The 22,171-nt window shown below is 40.0% G+C and overlaps 1 protein-coding gene across 2 annotated transcripts in view; it reads right to left on the bottom strand.

Moving 5' to 3' along the window:
* LOC135221037 (tax1-binding protein 3 homolog) overlaps positions 1-22,171 on the bottom strand; it is a 76,629-nt gene that overhangs the window by 11,512 nt on the left and 42,946 nt on the right. For both annotated transcript variants that reach the window (XM_064258771.1, XM_064258772.1), the window contains exon 3: positions 1,306-1,401. In XM_064258771.1, the coding sequence (XP_064114841.1) occupies positions 1,306-1,401 (96 nt within the window). The remainder of the gene's footprint in view (positions 1-1,305; positions 1,402-22,171) is intronic.

Here is a 22,171-nt window from a genome sequence, read left to right as displayed (position 1 = left end):
ATAAAACTATTAAAAAAACTAGGTATAAACATTTTTTGTGGGTTTTTCTTGGGTTAACTAAAAAGACTAGGCCATTTTCAGCATTTTTATAGGGGTTCCAACTATTGGGGGGGGGGGGGGGAGGGGGGGGGGGGGGGGGGGGGGGGGCTGGTACACATCCCCCATAAATACGGGGGGACCACTGAACAACAATATTATTGGATGCAGTGAAGCAATGCATAACTTTTTAAAAGATCCATGGAAAAGATGCATATTCATTATGTTTGCATTTTATATGATACTAATACGCTAATTTTATATCACGTGTATGATGGGGCCCCTGTAAAATTAGCTCCAATATTAGGTCTTCAAAAGTCGCATGATACGTGAGTATATATGGTATATTAATTTCAAGCTTATGCACTTATAGTATCATTAACACTCAAGATCTAAGTTCATGATGAAATTTTTTCGAACAGCTGTGGGAGATGTAGCATACCAACTAATCTTGAAAATAAGCTGTAAACAAGCTTAGAACCCTCAACTTAGTGGAAAGATACTCCCTAAATTCATGAATCAGTTAAAGTACTGACTCCTACACACTCACAATCAGACAAAAATGGACCTCTTTGTCATTGCAGTGTTACTTTAGGCATCTTAGTGTGCTTGTACAAGTCAACACTGCTCTAAGACATCTTTGGGATATTTTATTACAAAAAACATTAAACTTACCACTACAAAATATCCATAAACTATATATAATCAGAAGGCTACAAATGTACAACCACTGTAATATATAGTAGGTTGAACACAATATTAAATGCCCAAAAGCATCATCATAATTCACAACTGAAACAGAAAAAGATGAGCTACCCTGCCCCCATACCATATGATGAAAATAGCCTTTCACTAATGGTTGCATTACTATTTAGGTCTACAGTGGATAACCAGTATCCATGACTAGTACCCTACAGGTAATTTAAACTTAAAAATCTACTACCTCTTCTTATAGAAGACAGAAACATGCACAATATTGAGGGACTGCATTTGTACAAGGACATTACTAAACTTTCTGGTACTTGATGCTACACACAAAGGCATAAATTGCAGTAGTACACGATTCTACGAGATAAAATATGAATGTGAAGAACTACGGTTATTATTTACACTACACTGCATTTGATAATTTGTGTACAATAATGGAAGGTAACACAAAATAACAAAGTAGTATACTGTCCAATTTGTGGTGCACATGGTACAACCCATGCATAACATAGGGATTCTTTGATTATGAAATACAATTTCTGTACTCCTATAAATACTAACCTCAGTGCAATAAATTCCGTTATCTGTGTATCCCTGGGGACTCTTCATGAAATCTTGGTCAATTCCTCCTCCAATCTTAAAGCCACAACGTAATACCTGGGTAAAATTAATTGTTTCTGTTAGATGGTAATTTTAGCAATATACAAAATCCATATACAATACAGCAATGCAATGCACATGCAAATCCTCTCTTTCCTTAAAAGTTATAATTTAATAAGAAAAGTGCATATTTAAAAATACAGGAAATATAATAAAAAAAAATAAATTATGGATGCTAATATACAAAATCTGGAATGAACTCTTTCATAAATACAAACTGCTTATTCTTACAACTCTATGTTTATATTTGTGGCAAAAGAAAAAGCTAATTAAAAGTAACAGATTTGTGATGAAACAAGCACATATTCAAAAGGCCAAAAATACTCATGAGCCTAACACACAACAATTAATATTAGGCAAGTGTTAAGTGATAAAATATAAAATCAATTAGGAGTATTTATTCAATATGAACACTAAAGCCTTTGCATGTGCTTCTAATCAAATCAAGATCATAAAATGCCTTTAAATAGCACAAACCTTGCAGTACTTAGCCCTAACAACTAGAGAGAGCAAAATGTCATGTGGACAAAAGCAATTTGTAAATGATGAAAATAATTTTGCTGATTACTCCTTTTTTTCTGAATATAGGGAAAATGGGTGAGATTTCTAAAAAAAATCCCCTAAAGCATCTTTCATAATATTCATATGATACATCTGGAAGGGTATTAGATGGCGATGCACTACTTTTGCAAAGCCCTTACATGATACAAATATACAGCTGATTAAGTAAATACGTTACAGTACTTGGAGAAAACCTTTAGCTCATTTTAAAATGCAGGAATACCTTTTGAAAGTCAAGCAAATGGTTACAAGCACAATTTAATTTGAAGATGTGTTGACTTTTACACAATAAAAATGATGCTCTCCATTTAAACATGGATAATTTCCATATATAGTTTTGTTCCTAATGTAAAATGAAGTGCTATACATAGTATGTACAGTAATGTATGTACCTTCATACATATGTGAATGAAAACTTTCCTCTCGCTATTACATTACCTACATTTTATTCAAGGACAGTCATCAATAGCAGCAGTGAATATGCATAATAGGCCCATAGGTTCTTGTAAATTTTGTAATACAAGTCAACCCGTAAGAAATACCCTGCTTATAAACAAAAGTGTCGTGTTTGTGGAAAATTTAAACCATTTTGCTAAAGTAAGAGCAATCCTAAATATTATTGCAAAAGGTAAAAATCATGTAATAGGTCTCAAGAAAATGAGAAAGAGTGGTATGAGTTTTTAGAATAAGCAATTTCACCATGTAGAAGTGAATGATGAGATATTAGTCTGTGGGGAAATACTTGCAATAAATGAGATAACAGGTGATGTATGCCAGTCAATCATAGCAAAACTGAATGAAAAGCCAGAAAGTGTTACGTGTCGTGTTACACTTAAAAGTCAAAGCTGACACTGGAGCAAATGACAATGTCCTTCCTGTAAGATGTTTAAAATAAATGTATCCTAATGAGTCCAATCCTTGTCAGAGATTGAAGCAAACTTCTGTGAGATTAGCCACTGCCAATGGCACATCTATTGAGCACCTGGGGTATATTGATATTCCAATGCAATTAAATGATTCTGATGAGTAAAATGCTTGATTTTCTGTATGTGACATGGATGGTCCTGCAATCTTATCTTGTGATTTATCAGAGAAATTAGGAATTGTTGAGGTTTCTAAAAGTATGAATACTAGTGTTGTCAATAATTATAAAACATGTAATAGCGAGATCTCAAAGGTTGTAATTACGAATAAAGAGAAATGAAAAGAACTATATCCTGTATGTTTAACAGGTATTGGTTATTTCAAAAGAAATATGCTATTGAGATAAAAGATATGTAGATCCTGTTGTGTCACCAACTTGTGAGCACCCTATACAGTTGAAAGATGAAATTTGTAACAAACTGAATGAAAATGACAAATTTTAAATCAATTTGTATTTTTCATAACTAACAAACCCTCGGTCTTACCATTAGGATAAATAAATTAGCGCTATCTGGAAACGGGTAAAGTTTAAAAAACTATGTACGCAAGGGACTATTGGCATCTGTGCTTGGTCTAAAGTCATGTGGAGCCAACCACACACCCCTCTTTAACTTGTGATCTTGAGAAATTAGGAGTCATAACTAAATGTCCTGATGATATTTCATGTGACTGAATAAATTCTCTTGCTTTTTCCTGAAAAGTTTCTGGTGAGTTTAGAACATGTCTAGATCCTACAAATTTAAATAAAGCTATTAAGAGAACCTACCATAAAATTTCTACTATCAAAGAAATAAGTCATAAACTTGCTGGTGTTACTATGTTTTCTAAGTAGGATGCCAAAAAGTTGTGTACTTATAATAGTCCTGTTGGTAAATATAGATTTTGTAGATTTCCTTTTAGTTTGAGTGTATCGCAAGATATTTACCAAAAGTATATGGATGTTATGTAAGGTGGAAAAGGGGTACTAATAGGTATTGCAGATATTATTGTATATGGTAAAAGTATCAATTAACATAATGATGCCTTAGACAGACTTATGAGAGTTGCCCAGGAGTATGACTTGGCATTTCAATATGAGAAATGTGAAATTCTGAAAGACACTATTGAATTTTATGGATTATTATGGTCATGTGATGGTATGAAACCTGATTCCAAAAAGTGTGATGACATTAGCAATCGGCCTCCTCTTAAAAGTAAAGCAATGGCTACAAAGCTTTCTAGGTCTTGTTCATAGGTTCTTTTTATACTACATTTGTCAGACAAGACTAGTGTTTTCAGACAACTGCTAAAACAGGATTCTGACTGGTGTTGGGAAAGTGAACACCAACAAGCATTTAATGTTTTGAAAGACACTATTCATAGTAATTTGACATTAACTAATTTTAACCCAAATATGCCTGCTGAAATAGAAGTTGCAGTATCAATGACTGGGTTAGGGGCAGCATTAATTCAGTGTGGAAAGCCATTAACTTTAGCACCTAAAGCATTAACTCCTACTGAGTCTAGATATGCTAGTATAGAAAGGGAATGTTTACCTGTTGTTTTTGGATTAGTGAAATTTCACACATTTATTTATAATAAATCAGTAAATGTTTACAGTGATCATAAAATTCTTGAGAATATTATTTTGAAGCCATTAAGTTTAGCACCTCCAAGGTTACAGAGAATGTTGTTAAGGATTCAGCCATACGAAGTAAATATTGTATACCACAAAGGAGAGAAATTATGCTGATTACTTAACCTGTGTATAACCAACTACTGGTCCTCTTATAGAACTAGAGCAAATTCATATTAGTTCACATTTCAGTTGGTCAGTTAAATAAGTTGAGATTGGCAAGTCAGCTAGATGTGAGGAAATCATAAATGGTTGGCCTGCACAAGCCAAGTCTGTTCCATTCTTATTGGTCACTGAGAGATTATCTGTCAATTGAAGATGGTTTAATATATAATGGACAAAGGTCAGTTATCCCTGAAAAGTTAAGAAAGGAATACTTGGATCATGTGCATACTGGTCATTCAGGTGTAACAAAATCTCAGCTTAAAGCTAAGGATTGTATTTACTGGTCTAACATGATGACTGAAATTGAGAAATATGTTCTGTTCAAGACTGTGTTGTATGTTTACAAAATTCCAAGAGCAATAGGAAGGAACCTATGCTTTCACATGAGTTATCTTCTCAACCATGGGAAATCTTGGCTAGTGATCTGTGTGAATTAGATGGTCACTTTTATATATTGTTAGTTGATCATTACAGTAAGATGCCTTTTGTTCATGTATGAAAATCTACATCTTGTAATGAGGTAATTAAGTTTTGTAAAGATATGTTTGCAATTCACGGAATAACAAAGTGCCTGCATATGAGTGCAATTCGGAATAAAGTGCCGCAGTGTGCAATTAGGAATAACAAAGTGCCGCATGATGCTTCAGGAATAACAAAGTGCCTGCATAGTGCAATTCACGGAATAACAAAGTGCCTGCATAGTGCTAATGGGCCATGGTACAGTGCTGCCGAATCTAGAAATAATTTTACAATGACTTGAGAATTTGAATATATAACAAGTAGTCCACATTTCCCAAAAAGCATGGATTTGCTGAAAAAATGGTTAGAATGGTGAAGTCAGTGATTAAAAATGCAAAGCTGTCTGGTCCAGATCCCCAGATGTGCCTACATAGTACACCTATTGATAACAGGATACCCAGTCCTGCTGAATTGTTATAAGGACAAAGAGTACATTCTAATTTGCCATCCAAAAATGATTGTAAGCTATTTATGTTTGAAGATAAAGAATCTTTTGTAAAATAAGAGTAATCAAATTGCCCACTATTACAATCAACATGTAAGTAATGAACTTCCAGAATAGTTTCCAGGTATGAAAGTTGTAGGGCAGAAAACTGATGATCAGTCTTGTGTACCAGGAACAATTACAGAAAAATGTGCTGAACCTAGATCTTATGTAATTGAACTATAAATGGTAGTAAAGTCAGGAGAAACAGATGTTTCATTAAAGAAGTATCCACATGGTAGTGCTAAACTGTTTCAGTAAAGATTATGCTGTTTGATGATAATGCATCTGAATTTCAACCTGTTAAACAATGTTCAAAAGATGTTAACACTAAGACTTGTCAAGTTACTTTTGAAAATTAAACAAATGCTTCACGTTCTGGAAATAATGATCCTGTTGAAGACACTTGCAACTCATAAATCAACACATAATGTTACGAAGCCTTGTAGATTAATTGAACAGTGTTAATCGATAACTGTCTATTTTTCACATTTAGCATGAGGTTTGGAGTGCCTTGCTGAAGATATTGTTTTGCTGATAATGTTATAAGATTGTTCAAAGTTACATGTAAATTTTATGTACATATTTGTTGACATGATTTATGCTTGTGATAAAGAGAGGGATGCCACATGATTGTTTGCTGGCTGAGCATCTATTGTTACTGTATGCTAACACTATTTGTGTAAACAAGCTATTTAAGAGAAGAATAAACAATGCCTTAAGAACCATGGGTCTTATTTCTCAAGCCTTGCACATAAAATATAGAACAATGAAGACCCCATGCTATGATGACATATCAACGTATGAGAACAATCATGACACATGAGCTTCTTTTCTAATAAAATCATTTCATTTTTAAAACTACTTCACTACTGTACTATTTCATAATTGTACTGAACCCATTATTGCCACAATTAGAAATGAGGCTGTATTGCTGACTGAAATTTACTACTAGCAGGTATAGTATTTTGTAACTTGTACCTGCTGACAGTGGGCATACAAAGGAAATACACCAGTACACTAGGAGAAAACTTTGAGGTATATGAAGATGGAAACTAGAGCAATTTTCACTTAAAATAATAAAATAAAAAGACTGCTAAAACACAAAACACCTCATGTGTAGTACTCATAAAATATTAACACAATTGCAAACATTTTGTGTAGAACTAGTTTGCTTTTCCAAATACTATATACAAGTTATATATCAGTAAGATCTCTCCATAATGGGATCTTGGAAGTTTGGATTCCTTCGTTAAGGATATGTTCATAATCAGAAAGTTTTGTGACCTAGCCAAAGGTAAGTTTTTGCTGTCACAAGATTCTAGGTAAAAATATGCTAGAAAATATTTCAAAAACCTATATTTTTATCCACAACTAACTGTAATAGCATAGGATAAATAAAAAAAAACAAAGTATCTATGAGACACATGCTTATCGAAGGATAAAAATTTGATCATGAAAATGGAGACAAAATTATTTTGGAAGAGAGAAAAAAAAAAAAAAAAAAAAAAAAACATAAAATAGCAACACATTTAATTGATGGTCACAGCACAATTAAGATATATGTGCAACATACATAGTGATTACTGTGGATTCTTGAGATAAACTTCTCTCACAAAAGGCATCTGAGACAAAGACACAATACTGTACTGAGTCAAATCTTTGTCTATTTCACTTTTACTCCCTGCTGTTTAACACCTGCTCCTTGTTTGGCTTGGTCAAGTGCTGCTAAACTGCACCCACACTTAGCACCTTTATTCATGTTCATATACATATCTTATTATACCCATGCTTGGTCTATAATAAACATTTTCTTTCATCTACACATATTTTCTTTTATCTAAACATAGAGCTGTATCACTTTCACCATCATAACCTCCAATATCACATGAAACAAAGGCCTTTTGTAAAATTCTGCCGCTCATGTGTTTCCACATGCCTTGACTCATCTCCAGCCTTCCTTCTCATAGTATGAGTCTTCCACCTTTCCTACTGGCCACAAGAGCCAAGCTTTCTCCCATAGGATGTGTAAAGGACATGTCAAAACCATCTCAACTTACTTCCATACATCAATATCCCACCTAAGTATCGAGTTTCCATAATTTCCCTTCCGGCATCATTTCCAGTGACTTGTTAAGATATGACAAGAAAAATCGAATTCATTATCATTGTCACTATTTATCCAGTTTGATGTGTAATGAGTTTGCTTCACTCTCTCCTGTTTTTTGCATTTTTTGTCTACGACCTACTTCAATGATTTTCATGTCTAATTCCATATAAACTATACTTCTTTCTGATTAATAGCTCATCTCCCCTTCTCATAACATGCTAATACAAATCTTTAATATCCCAGTTCCATTTAACAATTCCTTGACATTACATCTCACTGCACCTTCCTCATTTGCAGTTTAATATTTTCAATTTACTCCAGTTACAAATCTTAGACATTCTATAACCTCACCTCTTGAAAATCACCTACAATTGCCTTACAAGTGCTCAGTGTCTAATGCACAGAAAAGTACATACGTATTAGCATTGTAATGTATATTTGTTTTTTATTTTGTTTACTGACAGGATATGCTTATCAGCAGTCTAGCAATACCTTTCCACTTCACACTGACTGTTATGACTAGTTTCCTTTCTGCCCTATAAATATAAATGGCTGTTTCACAAATCACAACAACACAAATTATCCGCTATCCCAAAACCTACACTTCCTCCACAACATGGGCCTTCCTTCTCTCTTCCTTGAATGCTTTTTTTATATTCCATTACTATTTTTCCAATCCTGAGCATCTCCTGTGACATTTAACTTCCCTCGCACCAACAGTATAATTCAATCATTAACTCATCTCACAGCTAGACCCAGCAGAACACAGATCAGCTGTTTATAGAAAAGGAAACACCATACGGCTGTTGGTCCAGGCACTTATGACAAGAGATCCAGGCCAAAAGAGTTATCACATGTACCGTAATAATGATTAAAACATGAAAAATAATGGAAATTTCTCATACTGTACTTGTTAAGAGAAATCAATTGTTCATACATAAGGTGATACTGGAAACGGAATAATAAAATAACATGAAGCAGATTAACCAAACAAAAACTTCTTTCAGTTTTCTTCTGAAGATTGAAAAAGAAACCCACAAAATCAATGTATAACTTGTTTACTTATAAGTATTTACATTTTATTTTAAAGTAATTGAAGGAAACAAAGGTTTTACCTCAGAAGATCCCATAAGCTGAGCTTTGATATTAAAAGAAGCTAAGATGGACCCTTCTGACCTGCAGATTAGGTTTTCTGCCCAACAGACTTTTGGTGACCACTCACTTACAACATGGGTTAATCCCATTGACCATCAGCTCAGGATATCAGTGACAGGAGGGGATTAGCAACTCTCAAGAAAACCAGAACAGCCATCACATAAATGACAGCTCAACAAGAAGTTCCAGAAGACTGCTGGGCCTTCCCATTTTCTGTTCCTCAGATCATCTCTTGCCCGACCTGTCTCCTGAGGGGAGGTGGGTGGGTCTTAAAATATATATATAACTGCCAGGTAAGCATTCATAAAACTGTTTTATCATATATACTTCATTTTTATGAATAGGACTTACCTGGCAGTTATATATATATAGCTGATTCACATATTTGGAGGTGGGTGAAAGACAGCCAACATTGTTGGGAAATAACTAAAAGTCGTAGGTAATCACCTTGATTCCTTACCTGCTAAGGTCGCTGACTTCAAAGGTTCCTGCCTCTTGAGTCGCTTTCCCTTAGGAGCGCCAGCCAGGATGAGACCTGTTATGCTGAACAACTCACTCGAGTCTGTCAAACAGGGCGAGACCAACAACGTGACTAGACTTCTGCACTACCCATCTCCCTTTCAATTATCTGCAACCTTACTCAACCCAACCACCTAACCTTGCAGACTAGATATCCTACCTATCTAGCTAGACTGAGGGTGCTGTTCCAACCAGTCCATTCCTCAGACAACCATAAAAACGCAAACCCAAGTACAGGTATAACATACTATAGTTAAGGTTGAGGGGAGGTAGTAACTCCTTTACCCAATAACGAAGACGTAGCTACGTATGGGCCCAAAGTGTAACACTTCTCGTAATCGACTCTTACCTCTCTGAGGTAATGAGAAGTGAATACAGAGTTGCTTCTCCAAAATGTCTAACTGACATGTTTTTCTGATATGCCAGTGACGTTGAAATAGCCCTCACCTCGTGAGCCTTTACTTTTAAGAGACCGAAGTTCTCCTCACATAAGAGGTGAGCTTCTCTTATCGTCTCCCTCAAGAAGAATGACAACGCATTCTTCGAGAGGGGCCTTTGAGGATCCTTAACAGAACACCATAAAGCACTGGATGATCCTGTCAAATTCTTAGTACGTGATAAATATGCCCTGAGGGTTCTAACTGGGCAGAGGAGTCTCTCCTCCTCTTGACCCACTAAATTTGTGAGATTAGGAACCTCAAACATCCTCGGCCAGGGTTTGGATGGGTTCTCATTCTTAGCGAGGAAGTCGAGCCTTAATGCACATACTGCTCCGTCCTGGTTGAAGCCTACCTGCTTCTCCATCGCCTGAATCTCGCTGACCCTTTTTGCTGTGGCAAGAGCCATCAGGAATAAAGTTTTCTTAGTCAAATCTCTAAGGGTTGCTTGTGAGATGGGTTCGAACTTCCTGCCGCATAAGAACTTCAATACCACATCCAAATTCCAAGCTGGAGGCCTTACTGTCTGCTTAGTCGTTTCAAACGACTTTAAGAGATCCTTCAAGTCTGTATCTTGTGATAAATCCATGCCTCTATGCCTAAAGACGGCCAAAAGCATACTTCTGTATCCTTTTATGGTGGACACGGCCAGCTTAGAGTCTTGCCTGAGGAACAGGAGAAAATCAGCTATCTGACTCACAGAGGTAGAGGTTGAGGACACTGTGTCGTTTACACCAAGATCTAAAGACCTCCCACTTCGATTGGTAGACTCTCTGTGAAGATACCCTCCTCGCTCTTGCGATCGCTCTCGCAGCTTGCGCTGAAAAGCCTCTCGCAGCTTGCGCTGAAAAGCCTCTCGCTCTGGCAAGCTTCTCGATAGCTCCCGAAGGCAGTCAGTTGTAGAGCGAGGAGGTTTTGATGATACCTCTCAAGATGATATTGTTATTTTACAATAAAGTTTTGTACATACTTACCTGGCAAGATATATACTTAGCTTACGTCTCTGACCGTCACGACAGAATTCAAAACTCGCGGCAAATGCGACAGGTAGGTCAGGTGATCTACCCACCCGCCGCTGGGTGGCAGTGTATGAACCAATCCCCCTTTTTTCCAGTCATAATTTTTCTTCCACCTGTCTCCTGAGGGGAGGCTGGGAGGGCATCAATCGTATATATCTGCCAGGTAAGTATGTACAAAATAAAACTTTATTGTAAAATAACAATATCATTTTTGTACATGAACTTCCTGCCAGATATATACTTAGCTGATTGACACCCTTGGTGGAGGGAAAAAGACAGAGGTAACAAGGAAAAGGGGAAACAACATCTGTTGTAGGATACTAACAAACCTTGGTTCTTACCTGATAAGGCTGAAGACTTCATAGTTACTGTCTATTAGTCTGCAAAGCCTGAAGAGCTACAGCGAGGGCGTGACCTACAGCTGAAAAGACTCTTTGGGTCTACCGAAGGGATTTGATATCCACTTACTCAGTAGAATCCAATGTCGGATCATGTCAATGGGGATTCGCCCTCTTAAATGACAGAGCCTGACCACTACCATGCAGGGAGCTCTAGCACAAACAGATCACCTAACCATTCTAAATGTTAGCAATACGAATAGAAAGAGATGCCTACCCGCATCCTCCTTTCAAACAACCATAAAAACACAACACAAACAATAGGGGAAAAAATTTACAAAGGATATGCTTCAGCTCCTGCCCAGCACCGAATCCGCCGATACATACGGGCCTAACGCGAAGCACTTCTCGTAAGTAATCTTGACGTCTCTAAGGTAGTGGTTCGTGAATACTGAATTGCATCTCCAGAATGTTGCTTTCATCAGATTCTGGAGTGACATATTCTGTGTTTTTTTTTTTTAAAGCCAAGGACCGTCGCAATGGCTCTTACCCTCGTGAGCCTTGACTTTCAAAAGCTTGAAGTGATCCTCACCGCAAGCCAAATGTGCTTCCTTCACGAGGCTTCTAATAAGAAGGACAAAGCATTTTTAGACAATGGTCTACTGGGACCTTAACAGAGCACCAAAGTCTGTCCTTAATGCCCCTTAAGAGACTTCTTCCGCTGGAGGTAGTATCTTAAAGTCCTCACAGGGCAAAGAGTTCTTTCTGGCTCTTCCCCTACCAGGGGAGCTAAGCTGGAACCTCAAAACTCTTGGCCAGGATTTGAGGGTTTCTCGTTCTTAGCTATGAAAAGAAGGAAGAAGGACAAATCACGGAATCCTCCTTTGAAACCTACCCTTCCTTCTAGAGCATGAAGCTCACTAACTCTTTTGGCAGATGCTAAAGCCAAAAGAAACAGAGCCTTCTTCGTAAGATCCTTGAAAGAAGATGACTGGGGAGGTTCGAAACTTCGAGGACCTCAGGAAACGAAGAACCACGTCAGGTTCCAGCTCGGAATTTGAGACGAGGGTTTCTTGCAAGTTTCAAAAGATCTTAGCAATCATGTAGATCTTTGTTGTTGGAGATATCGAAACTTACCTGTGCCTAAAACACAGCTGCCTAACATGCTCCGATATCCTTTTGATGGTCGAAACTGCAAGACCACATTTTTCCCTGAGAAAAACCACCGGAAATCTGCGATTGGGTCACAGAGGTACTGGAAGAGGAAAGCTTCTGGTTTCTGCACCAACGGCGAAAGACGTCCCACTTCGACTGGGTTAGACACTAAGGGATAGAGGGCCTTCTAGCTGATGCGATAGCCTTCGCTGCCTTAGCTGAAAACCCCTTCGCTCTGACAACGACTTTTGACAGTCGAAAGCCAGTCAGATTGAGAGCGGGGAGGTTTTTCTGTGATACCTGTCGAAGTGGGGTTGTCTGAGCAGATCTACTCTTTGTGGAAGAGCTCTTGGAAAAGTCCACCCTAGACATTCCACGTACCTCTGTGAACCAATCTTGGGCCGGCCAGAATGGAGCTACCAGCGTCATCCTTGTCGCTTCGAGGCCGCAAACTTTCTGAGTGGTTTGACTCAGAATCTTGAATGGAGGAAAAGCATAGACGTCCAGACCTCGCCAGTCTAGGAGGAAAGCATCGACTGACACTGCTCCTGGGTCCGAGAATCGGGGAGCAGTAGAGGTTCTATTCTCTTGTTCTTTGCTGTCGCAAAAAGGTCGATATGAGGTCTGCCCCATAACCTCCACAGGTCCTGGCAAACTTCTGAGTGCAGAGTCCACTCGACGGGAGCACTTGATTCCTCCTGCTCAGGAGATCGGCTCTGACATTCCTTCCTTTCTCCCTGTACGAACCTGGTGAGGAGAACGATCTTCCTTGCCTGAGACCACACAGCAAGTCCTTCGCTGTTTCGTACAGGGAGAAAGAGTGTGTCCCCCCCTGCTTTCTTATGTAAGAAGCCAAGGCTGTGTGTTGTCCGAGTTGACCTGAACTATAGCATTTCGGACGTGGGGCTCGAAGGCTTTTAACGCCACACTGCCATCAACTCTTTGTTGTTGATGTGCCAGGACACCGTTCCCCCTCCCAGGTGCCTGACACTTCTCTTGACCCTAGGGTCGCACCCCAAACCCGTCTCCGACGCGTCGGAAAACAATACTTGGTTCGGGTTTGGCATGTACAGAGACAGACCTTCTGCAAATCGGAGAGGAATCTGTCCACCAACAGAAGGTCCTTCTTGATTCCTTTTGATATCCTGAAGGAGAATTCCAGGTCTAGAGAGAGACACCTCCAGTTCCGGTAAAGGAAGAATTGGAGAGGTCTGAGATGCAACCTTCCTAGAGAAACGAATTGCTCCAGCGAGGAAAGTGTCCCCAACAGACTCATCCACTCCCTCGCTGTGCATGCATCTTTCTCTAGGAAGGTCGTTAGTTCTCTTGGCAACGAGCAATCCTCTCTGGTGACGGATATGCCCGAAAATCCGGAGAAACCATCCGAATCCCCAGATATATCAGCTCTTGACTGGGGATTAATTGTGACTTCTGGAAGTTCACCAGAACGCCCAACGAACTTGCTAAAGTCAGTGTCTTTTGTAGGTCCTCCAGACATCTTTCTTGTGAGCTTGCTCTGATCAGCCAATCGTCTAGATAGGAGACAGCCTCACTCCCTCCAAATGTAGCCACTGCGCTACATTCTTCATTAAACCCGTGAAAACTTGAGGGGCTGTCGAAAGGCCGAAGCACAAGGCCCTGAATTGGAAGATCTTCCCTCCATCATGAATCTTAGAAAACTTCCGTGAAGAAGGATGGATAGGCACATGGGAAGTAGCGTCCTGAAGATTGGTCTAGGGACACCATCCAGTCCCCTGGACGAAGAGCCGCCAACACTGAAGAAGTTGTCTCCATGGCGAAACTTCCTTTTTCTACGAAGATTCAGGGGGGCGCTTACATCCAGAACCGGTCTCCATCCTCCTGAGCTCTTGGGAACTAGGAACAGTCTGTTGTAAAAACCCGCAGAATGAGGATCTTTCACTAGTTCTATCGCCTCCTTCTCCAGCATAAGATCTACTGCTAGAGAGAGGGCTTGAATTTCATGATGGGGTCCTTGTACTTGGCTACCAACTCCCTCGGAGTCGTCGTCAACGGAGGTCTTGATAAGAAGGGAATGAGGTAGCCTTTGCGGACAATCGAGAGTGACCAGTTGTCCGCCCCTTTCTGGGCCCAGACGTCGGCAAACTTCAGAAGTCTGGCACCCACTGATGTCTGGAGGACTTGAATCCTACTTCTTCCCTCTGATGGATCTAGAGAAGGTCTTCCCTCGTTTAGTGGGTCTAGATCCTCTAGAGGAAGAAGCTCTGGCAGGAGGGACTCCTCGAAAGGGCTCCTGCCTAACTGGAGTCTCTCTCTTGGTTTAGCTTGGAAAGAAGAGTGAGGCTTCCTGGTAGACTGGGCTAGCATGTCCTGTGTAGCCTTAGCTGAAAGGGCACAAGAAACATCCTGAACGATCTTCTTAGGGAAGAGTTGAGGAGAGATGAGAATACAGGAGAGAGGCTCTCTGAGCATGCGATACTGATTTCGTCAGGAACGAACAGTACACAGATCTCTTCTTGATCACTCCGCTCCGAAAGTGAAGCTATTTCACCTCGATCCATCCCTCACTGCCTTGTCCATACACGTGAGAACACTGATAAGATCCTCAGGAGAAATGGAATCCGGGGTCTGCGTCTTTCTGGCCAAAACGCCCAAAGACCAGTCTAGGAAGTTAAACACCTCCAGGACTCGGAACATTCCCTTCAACAAGGTGGTCAGCTCATTCAATCCCCCATGTCGTCTTAGCAGACATGAGGCAGGGCCGAGCGTCGAGAGGAATCCACCAGTGAAGAGAAGTCCGAGTCTGCCGAGGATGGAAGAACTAGCCCAAGGGTTCTCCCGATTCATACCAGAATCCTAGTTTCCCAGTAAGCTTAGAAGGAGGGAAAGAGAACACCGTCTTCCCTTTCTCTTCCTTCGAAGCCAAGCACTCACCAAAACCTCTAAGCGCCTTCTTCATAGAGGATTGCAGGCTTCATCCTGAACACAGGATGAAACCTTTCGAAGTTTTCGAAGTCGAAAATAACGAAAGAGGCGAGGGCGGGGCGACAGGAGAAAGGGCGTCTCCAATTCCTGAAGCAACAGGTCTGTCAACCGCTTGTATGAAGAAACGGAGGAATCTTTAGGAATTTTCTTCTTCCGAGGGATCCTGTTCTTCTTCCGCCGAAGATCCTTCACGATCCTTACGATGAAAGGCTGTCTTGTCCTCAGCCGAGAGTCCATCCTTGGAAGAATGTCTGGAAGAACTCTGACATCTAACCGGGGTGGAAGTTTATAACTTCCGTTGAGCTTCTGCCTGAAAACTCCTTCTTGTCAGGATGAGGGCGCATTCTAGGCTTCTTGTTCGCCTAACGAACGCAGGGCGAAAATCTGGCAAGAGAGCGCCTATCAGGCGAAGAGCGCCTATTAGGCGAGAGCGCCTATTAGGTCTTAGGCGAAAAGCGTCTATCAGGCTCCTGGCGCCTGTCTAAAGGAAAGGGAGCGGCTGCCTGGCGAAGAGCGCTCCTGTCTGGCGGGAAGCAGATTTCAGGCTTCTTGCGGCCCTGCTGCGAGGCAGCGAAAATCCTCTGGCGACGAGCGCCTACCATGGCGAGAAGCGTCTGACAGATTCCCGGCGCCTAACTCGAGGAGAGCGAAAATCGGGAGAAGAGCGCCTTGAAGGAGAAGAGCGCCTACCCAGGCTCTTGGTGCCTGCTAAGCGAAGGCGGCTGACAGGAGAAGAGCGCCTGTCTACCAAAGGGCGTCTGGTCACAGGAGAGCGAAAGCCTGAAGGAGAGCGGCTACCATGAGAAAAACGCCTACCAGGCTCCTGGCGTCTGCCAGCGGGAGAGATCCCTGTCTCGAGACGAGCCTGCCTCAGGAGAGGCTCGTCTACGGGAAGCATGCCCCTTGTCCGACGGAGAAACGATGTCCGCAGGAGAGCGCCTCGTACTACGATCCACTCCTGGAGAGAGGGCGGTTACTGACGAATAGCGTAAGCCTGGAGAAGAGCGCCTGGACTTCTTTACCGGGAGCGAGACGTCCTTCCTACGACCAGCATTCACAATCAAGGAGTCAGCCAGAGCCGTAATCTGCGCCTGCAGACTAGCCAACACACGTGTAGGAGACTTCTTAACAAAGTCCTTCACGGGAGACGCAGCTCGATCCTTACTAGGAGAGCGAAACTCCAAAGAATCCTCGGTTTCTGACATCCAATCCAGGATTTTCCGAAAAAACTTCAGGGCTGGAGGGGAGAGCGGAAGAAGCCTGCCAGGCTCTCTTCGACGGCCGAGAAGCTTCCGAGGGAGCACCACGTTTGGTTGAGAAGGAGAAGGCGAAGACGAGAAGCATTGCCGTAAGACTTCTCTGCTTGGCGCGATCCAAGGTAGCCTGGGATCGAACATCAGGCGCTACCGAGGGGACGCCTGACCGTGGGGGTTCTCCCTAAACCCTTCCTGCGGCTTTCGACTTTCCTCCCTCCACTGGGTCTGGGAGGTCTGGGAAGAGGTCTAGGCCAGAAGCTTAGGGAGCCGCGATCAGACGCACCCTCCACTGCATGGGATCACTGCACAAATTGCTATCACTCTTACCTTCTAGCACTTTAATTTTCAGCTCCATGCTGCGAATAGTGGCTCTCATAGTGTCCACCTCCAGAGGCGCATCTTCGGGTTCGTGCAGGAAGCAGGGGCTGAAACTGGTAAAGGCGCTACGTCTACAACAGGGTTATCAACTTCAAACTCGCTAGCGCGAGACCTACTAGAACTCCTAGATGAAGCTTTCCTAACCTTTGTCCTTCTCAAGCTTTCTTACATAAGAAGAAAGCGCCTTCCATTCTTCTTCATTCAAATTACCACATTCATTACAAGGTTAATAAATGAGCAGTCATTCCCCTACACCTCATGCATACTGTGTGAGGGTCTACCGCAGCTTTCGGTAGCCTCACCTTACAATCGGTAACAGAACAAACTCTGAACATAGTTGATTTCTTAATTTCCAAATCAGACATAATGAAATTCCAGAATAATCAAAAGAATAATCCAAAAACAGGTCCACAAATCGCAAATGCCAAGCCAAGGAGCAGGTACTTCACCAAAAGTCCGTTGAAACAATCCAGGGCGAAAACGAGTAATAATTCAAAATCGAGATTGGTATCGCAACAGATGTAGTCGACACCGGCGACAGAAAAATTATGACTGGAAAGGGGGATTGGTTCATACACCTGCCACCCAGCGGCGGGTGGGTGTAGATCACCTGACCTACCTGTCGCATTTGCCGCGAGTTTTGAATTCTGTCGTGACGTCAGAGACGTAAGCTAAGTATATATCTGGCAGGAAAGTTCATGTACAAAATGGGGCTGTTTGAGAAGCTTTGGACTTGAGGGAAGGCTTCTTGGAAAGTCCACTAGCATCTCCACTACCTCTGTGAACCACTCTCTTGCTGGCCAGAATGGAGCTATCAGGGTCATTCTTCGTCTCGAGAAGAGCGAATTTCTTGATGACAAGATTGATGATCTTGAAAGGAAGGAACGCATAAGTGTCCATCGCTGTCCAGTCCATCAAGAAGGCGTCCACTGCTATTGCTTCCCTGTCCGGGACTAGGGAGCAGTAGTTGGGGATTCTCTTGTTCTGGTTGGAGGCGAAGAGATCTATCGAAGGCCTCCCCCATAATTTCCACAGTTCCTGGCAAACTTGAAGGTTGAGAGTCCATTCTGTGGGCAGAACTAACCCTTTCCTGCTGAGCATGTCTGCTCTTACATTCTTCTGTCCCTGCACAAATCTTGTTAAAAGATATACTCCATTCTCCTTTGCCCACAGAAGGAGTTCTCTTGCTGTTTCGTACAGGGACAGAGAATGAGTCCCTCCTTGCTTTTTTATGTAAGCCAGGGCCGTGGTGTTGTCCGAATTGACTTCTACTACTCTCCCCGAGACAGCATCTTTGAAGGCTTTTAATCCTAACAGAACGGTCATCAACTCTTTCCTGTTGATGTGCCAATCTTTCTGTTGCACTTTCCAAGAGCCTGAGACCTCTCTGCTCCCCAGTGTTGCTCCCCAACCTGACTCCGAAGCGTCTGAGAACAACACTAGGTCTGGGTTCTTCTTGAACTGGGAGATTCCTTCCCCCAACTTTGACGGCTCCAGCCACCAACTCAGATGTTCTTTGATCTCTGCTGGAGAAGAGAGAGAGAGAGAGAGAGAGAGAGAGAGAGAGAGAGAGAGAGAGAGAGAGAGAGAGAGAGAGAGAGAGAGAGAGAGAGAGAGACCTGGAGTTCGAAAGAATTAAAATCTTACTAATTCACTGTAGTATTTTCTTTATTGAAGTGATTGCTCTTTACATTAATATTAATATTTGAAAATAGTAAATCATTTATCATACAAAAAGCATACATCTCTGTAAGAGAGAGAGAGAGAGAGAATTATTAGTTATTAAGTGATATAATTTAATCTTATTAAACTTACTAATACAGTATTGATCAATATTAATATTTTAAAATTAGTAAATCATTTTTGTATCATAAAAATGTATTTAGGCATGAAAATAACATCAAAATACACTAATTAGTGATTATTTATCGTCGGAAAATCCCGCGAATAGGCGAATTCACCGCAAATAATGGGTAGATATGGTCCAGAGAAAAATCCACGAATCAGTGAGTCCGTGAATCCAGAGAACGCGAATACGGGGGCGCCACTGTGTGTAATATAGATATATATATATATATATATATATAGATATATATATAGATATATATATATATAGATATATATATATATATATATATATATATATATATATATATATATATATATATATATATATATATATATATATATATATATATATTATATATATATATATATATATATATATATATATATATATATATATATATATATATATATATACTATATACATATATATATATATATATATATATAGATATATATATCGATTATATATATATATATATATGATATATATATATATCTATATATATATATAGTATATATATATCTATTATATATATGGAAGATATATATATATATATATATATATATATATATATATATATAGATATCTATATATATATATATATATATATTCATATATATATATATATATATATATATATATATATATAATATACTATATAATATATATATATATATATATATATATATATTATATATATATATATATATATATATATATATATATATATATATATATATATATATATATATATCTATATATAGATATATTATATATATATATATATATATATTATATATATATATATATATATATATATATATATATATATATATATATATATCTATATATATATATATATATATATATATATATATATATATGTCATAGATATATATATATATATACGCTATATATATAGATCTATACACTACTATACCGTATAATTGCAGCTGAATCCTAAATGATTGGAGTGGAAATAAGGTTAATTTCTACATCAAACATTATTAATAATAATGTCATTTATATATATATATATATATATATATATATATATATATATATATATATAATTTACACTGCTGAATCCTAAATTGAGGTGGGATATGGTTAATTCTACCTCAAACATTATTAATGATAATGAACAGAGAATAGAAATTAAAAGCACTGAATCAATGCTTGTTGTTCCTCACCTGATAAGAGAGCTGCTACAGCAAGGTAGTGCCTCTGGTCGACGCTCATCTTATACTTGTAGGGGGTGGCTAGTTGGCCTGACTCACCTCCACAAGTGGAGCTTTGTAGCAAGGGAAGAGCCCACTGACTACTAAGCATACAGGTAGCCAGTTGCCCCTGCCCTGGGCATGTAACTGACTAATTAAGACCAGATTATACAACAACAAACACCTACACCATATAATATATAAAAAACTACCAAACCCAACCACAAAATTACCAACTGGAGGGCACTCCAAGCACTAAGTGCTTTCAGACTCCCCTTTAACACAACACTTGATGTCAAGGAGAAATTACAGACAAGAAGAAAATGCTTCTTATGCTTCTTCCCCCTAACACCCTAACAGCCATGGATAATGGCCCAGATGCACTGCACTTATTGTAAATCCCTTCCACATCCTTCAAATAATGTGTTGCAAAGACCGATCGACACTTTCAATAGGTAGCCTGTAAAACAGCTGAAATAGACAAATTATATCTAAAGGACAATGATGTGGCTACTGATCTGATCTCATGAGCTTTAGCTCTTACTAAATGCAGGTCTCCTCTCCCACTTGTGTATGGGCTTCCCTAATCAGATCCAGCAGGAAAAAAGCTAAGCCATTCTTAGACATGGCCCATGACAGGTTCTTAACCAAGCACCACAAATAATTACAGAGCCCTCAAATCCTTTCCGTTTTGTATCAGAAATACCTTAGTGCTCACACTGGGGACAGTGTCCTCTCCTCTTCTTCTCGGCCTTAGATTTCCATCAAACTTTTGACGACAAAAGACTGAGGCCAGGGTTTGTTAGGGTCTTCATTCTTGGCCAGAAAGCCCAATGTAAGGGAACATACTGCATCAACTTGTGAGAAGCCCACTTTCTTATCAAGGGCATATATCTCACTTATCCTCTTGGCTGTTGCTAAAGCAACCAAAAAAAGGGTTTTCCTCGTAAGATCTCTAAGAAATGTGGATCGAAGAGGTTCAAATTTGGGACCCGATAGCCATTTAAGAGCCACATCTAGATTCCAAGTGACTGTTTCTGAGCCCTTGAAGTTAGTGGTATCGAAAGATCTTATGAGGTCTTGGTTGGTAGAAATATCTAACCCTATATAACGAATACAGAGCTGAGCATTGCTCCGTATTCTCTGATAGTTGATGACGAAAGGCCTCTAGACTTCTTTAGATACAACAGAAAGTCTGCAATATTACTTATAAAAGTTGAAGATGAGACATCATGTCTTCTGCACCAATTCCTAAAGACTGCCCACTTGGCTTGAGACTCTGTCAGACGAAGATCTTCTGCACTTAGCGACAGTCTCCGAAGCCACTCCAGAAAAGCCTTTCGTCGAAGGAGTTTCCTGACAGTCTGTATTCTGTCAGGGCCAGAGTAGACAATCCTTGGTGGAATCGGTTGTTTGAGTAAATTAACTCTCTTCAGAAAGTCCATCAACAGCAACTGTTGATCTGGGGACCACTCTTGTCGTGGCCAGAATGGGGATACCAGGGTCATTGTAACATTGCTGTGGGTCCCAACTTTGTTTATCACCTCTATTATCATGGAGAAAGGTGGGAATGAGTATAGATCCATGTTCAACCAGTCCTGCAGCATGGCATCCATTGCCCAAGCAAAGGGTCCGGGACTAGTGAACAATAAATCAGAACTCTCCGATTCTTTGACGTTGCAAAAAGATCTACTGATGGTCTCGCCATAGTTTCCACAGATCCTCGCACACCTAAGGATGCAGAGTCCATTTTGTAGGGTATACCTGCTTGCAACAACTCAGGCCATCTGCAAACCCTGCTTGCAACAACTCAGGCCATCTGCAAACCCTGCTTGCAACAACTCAGGCCATCTGCAAACATGTTGATTTTGCCCTGGATGAACATGGTTACCAACTTGTCTTGTTATTGGAAGCTCATATAAGAAGAGTTCTCACTTCTTCATAAAGGGAGGACAAATGAGTCCCCTCTTGCTTCTTAATGTACTACAGGGCTGTCGTGTTGTCGGAGTGAATTGTTACAATTTTGTCGTGTACTTCCTGAGCAAAATGTTGGAGGCCTCGTTGAATCGTTGACATCTTTAGATCGATATGCCAATGTT

Source organism: Macrobrachium nipponense, chromosome 2, assembly GCF_015104395.2.
Source record: "Macrobrachium nipponense isolate FS-2020 chromosome 2, ASM1510439v2, whole genome shotgun sequence".
In the NCBI taxonomy this organism is placed as follows: domain Eukaryota; kingdom Metazoa; phylum Arthropoda; class Malacostraca; order Decapoda; family Palaemonidae; genus Macrobrachium; species Macrobrachium nipponense.
Note: the sequence above shows the minus strand (reverse complement) of the source record. Positions and strands in the feature narration are given on the sequence as shown.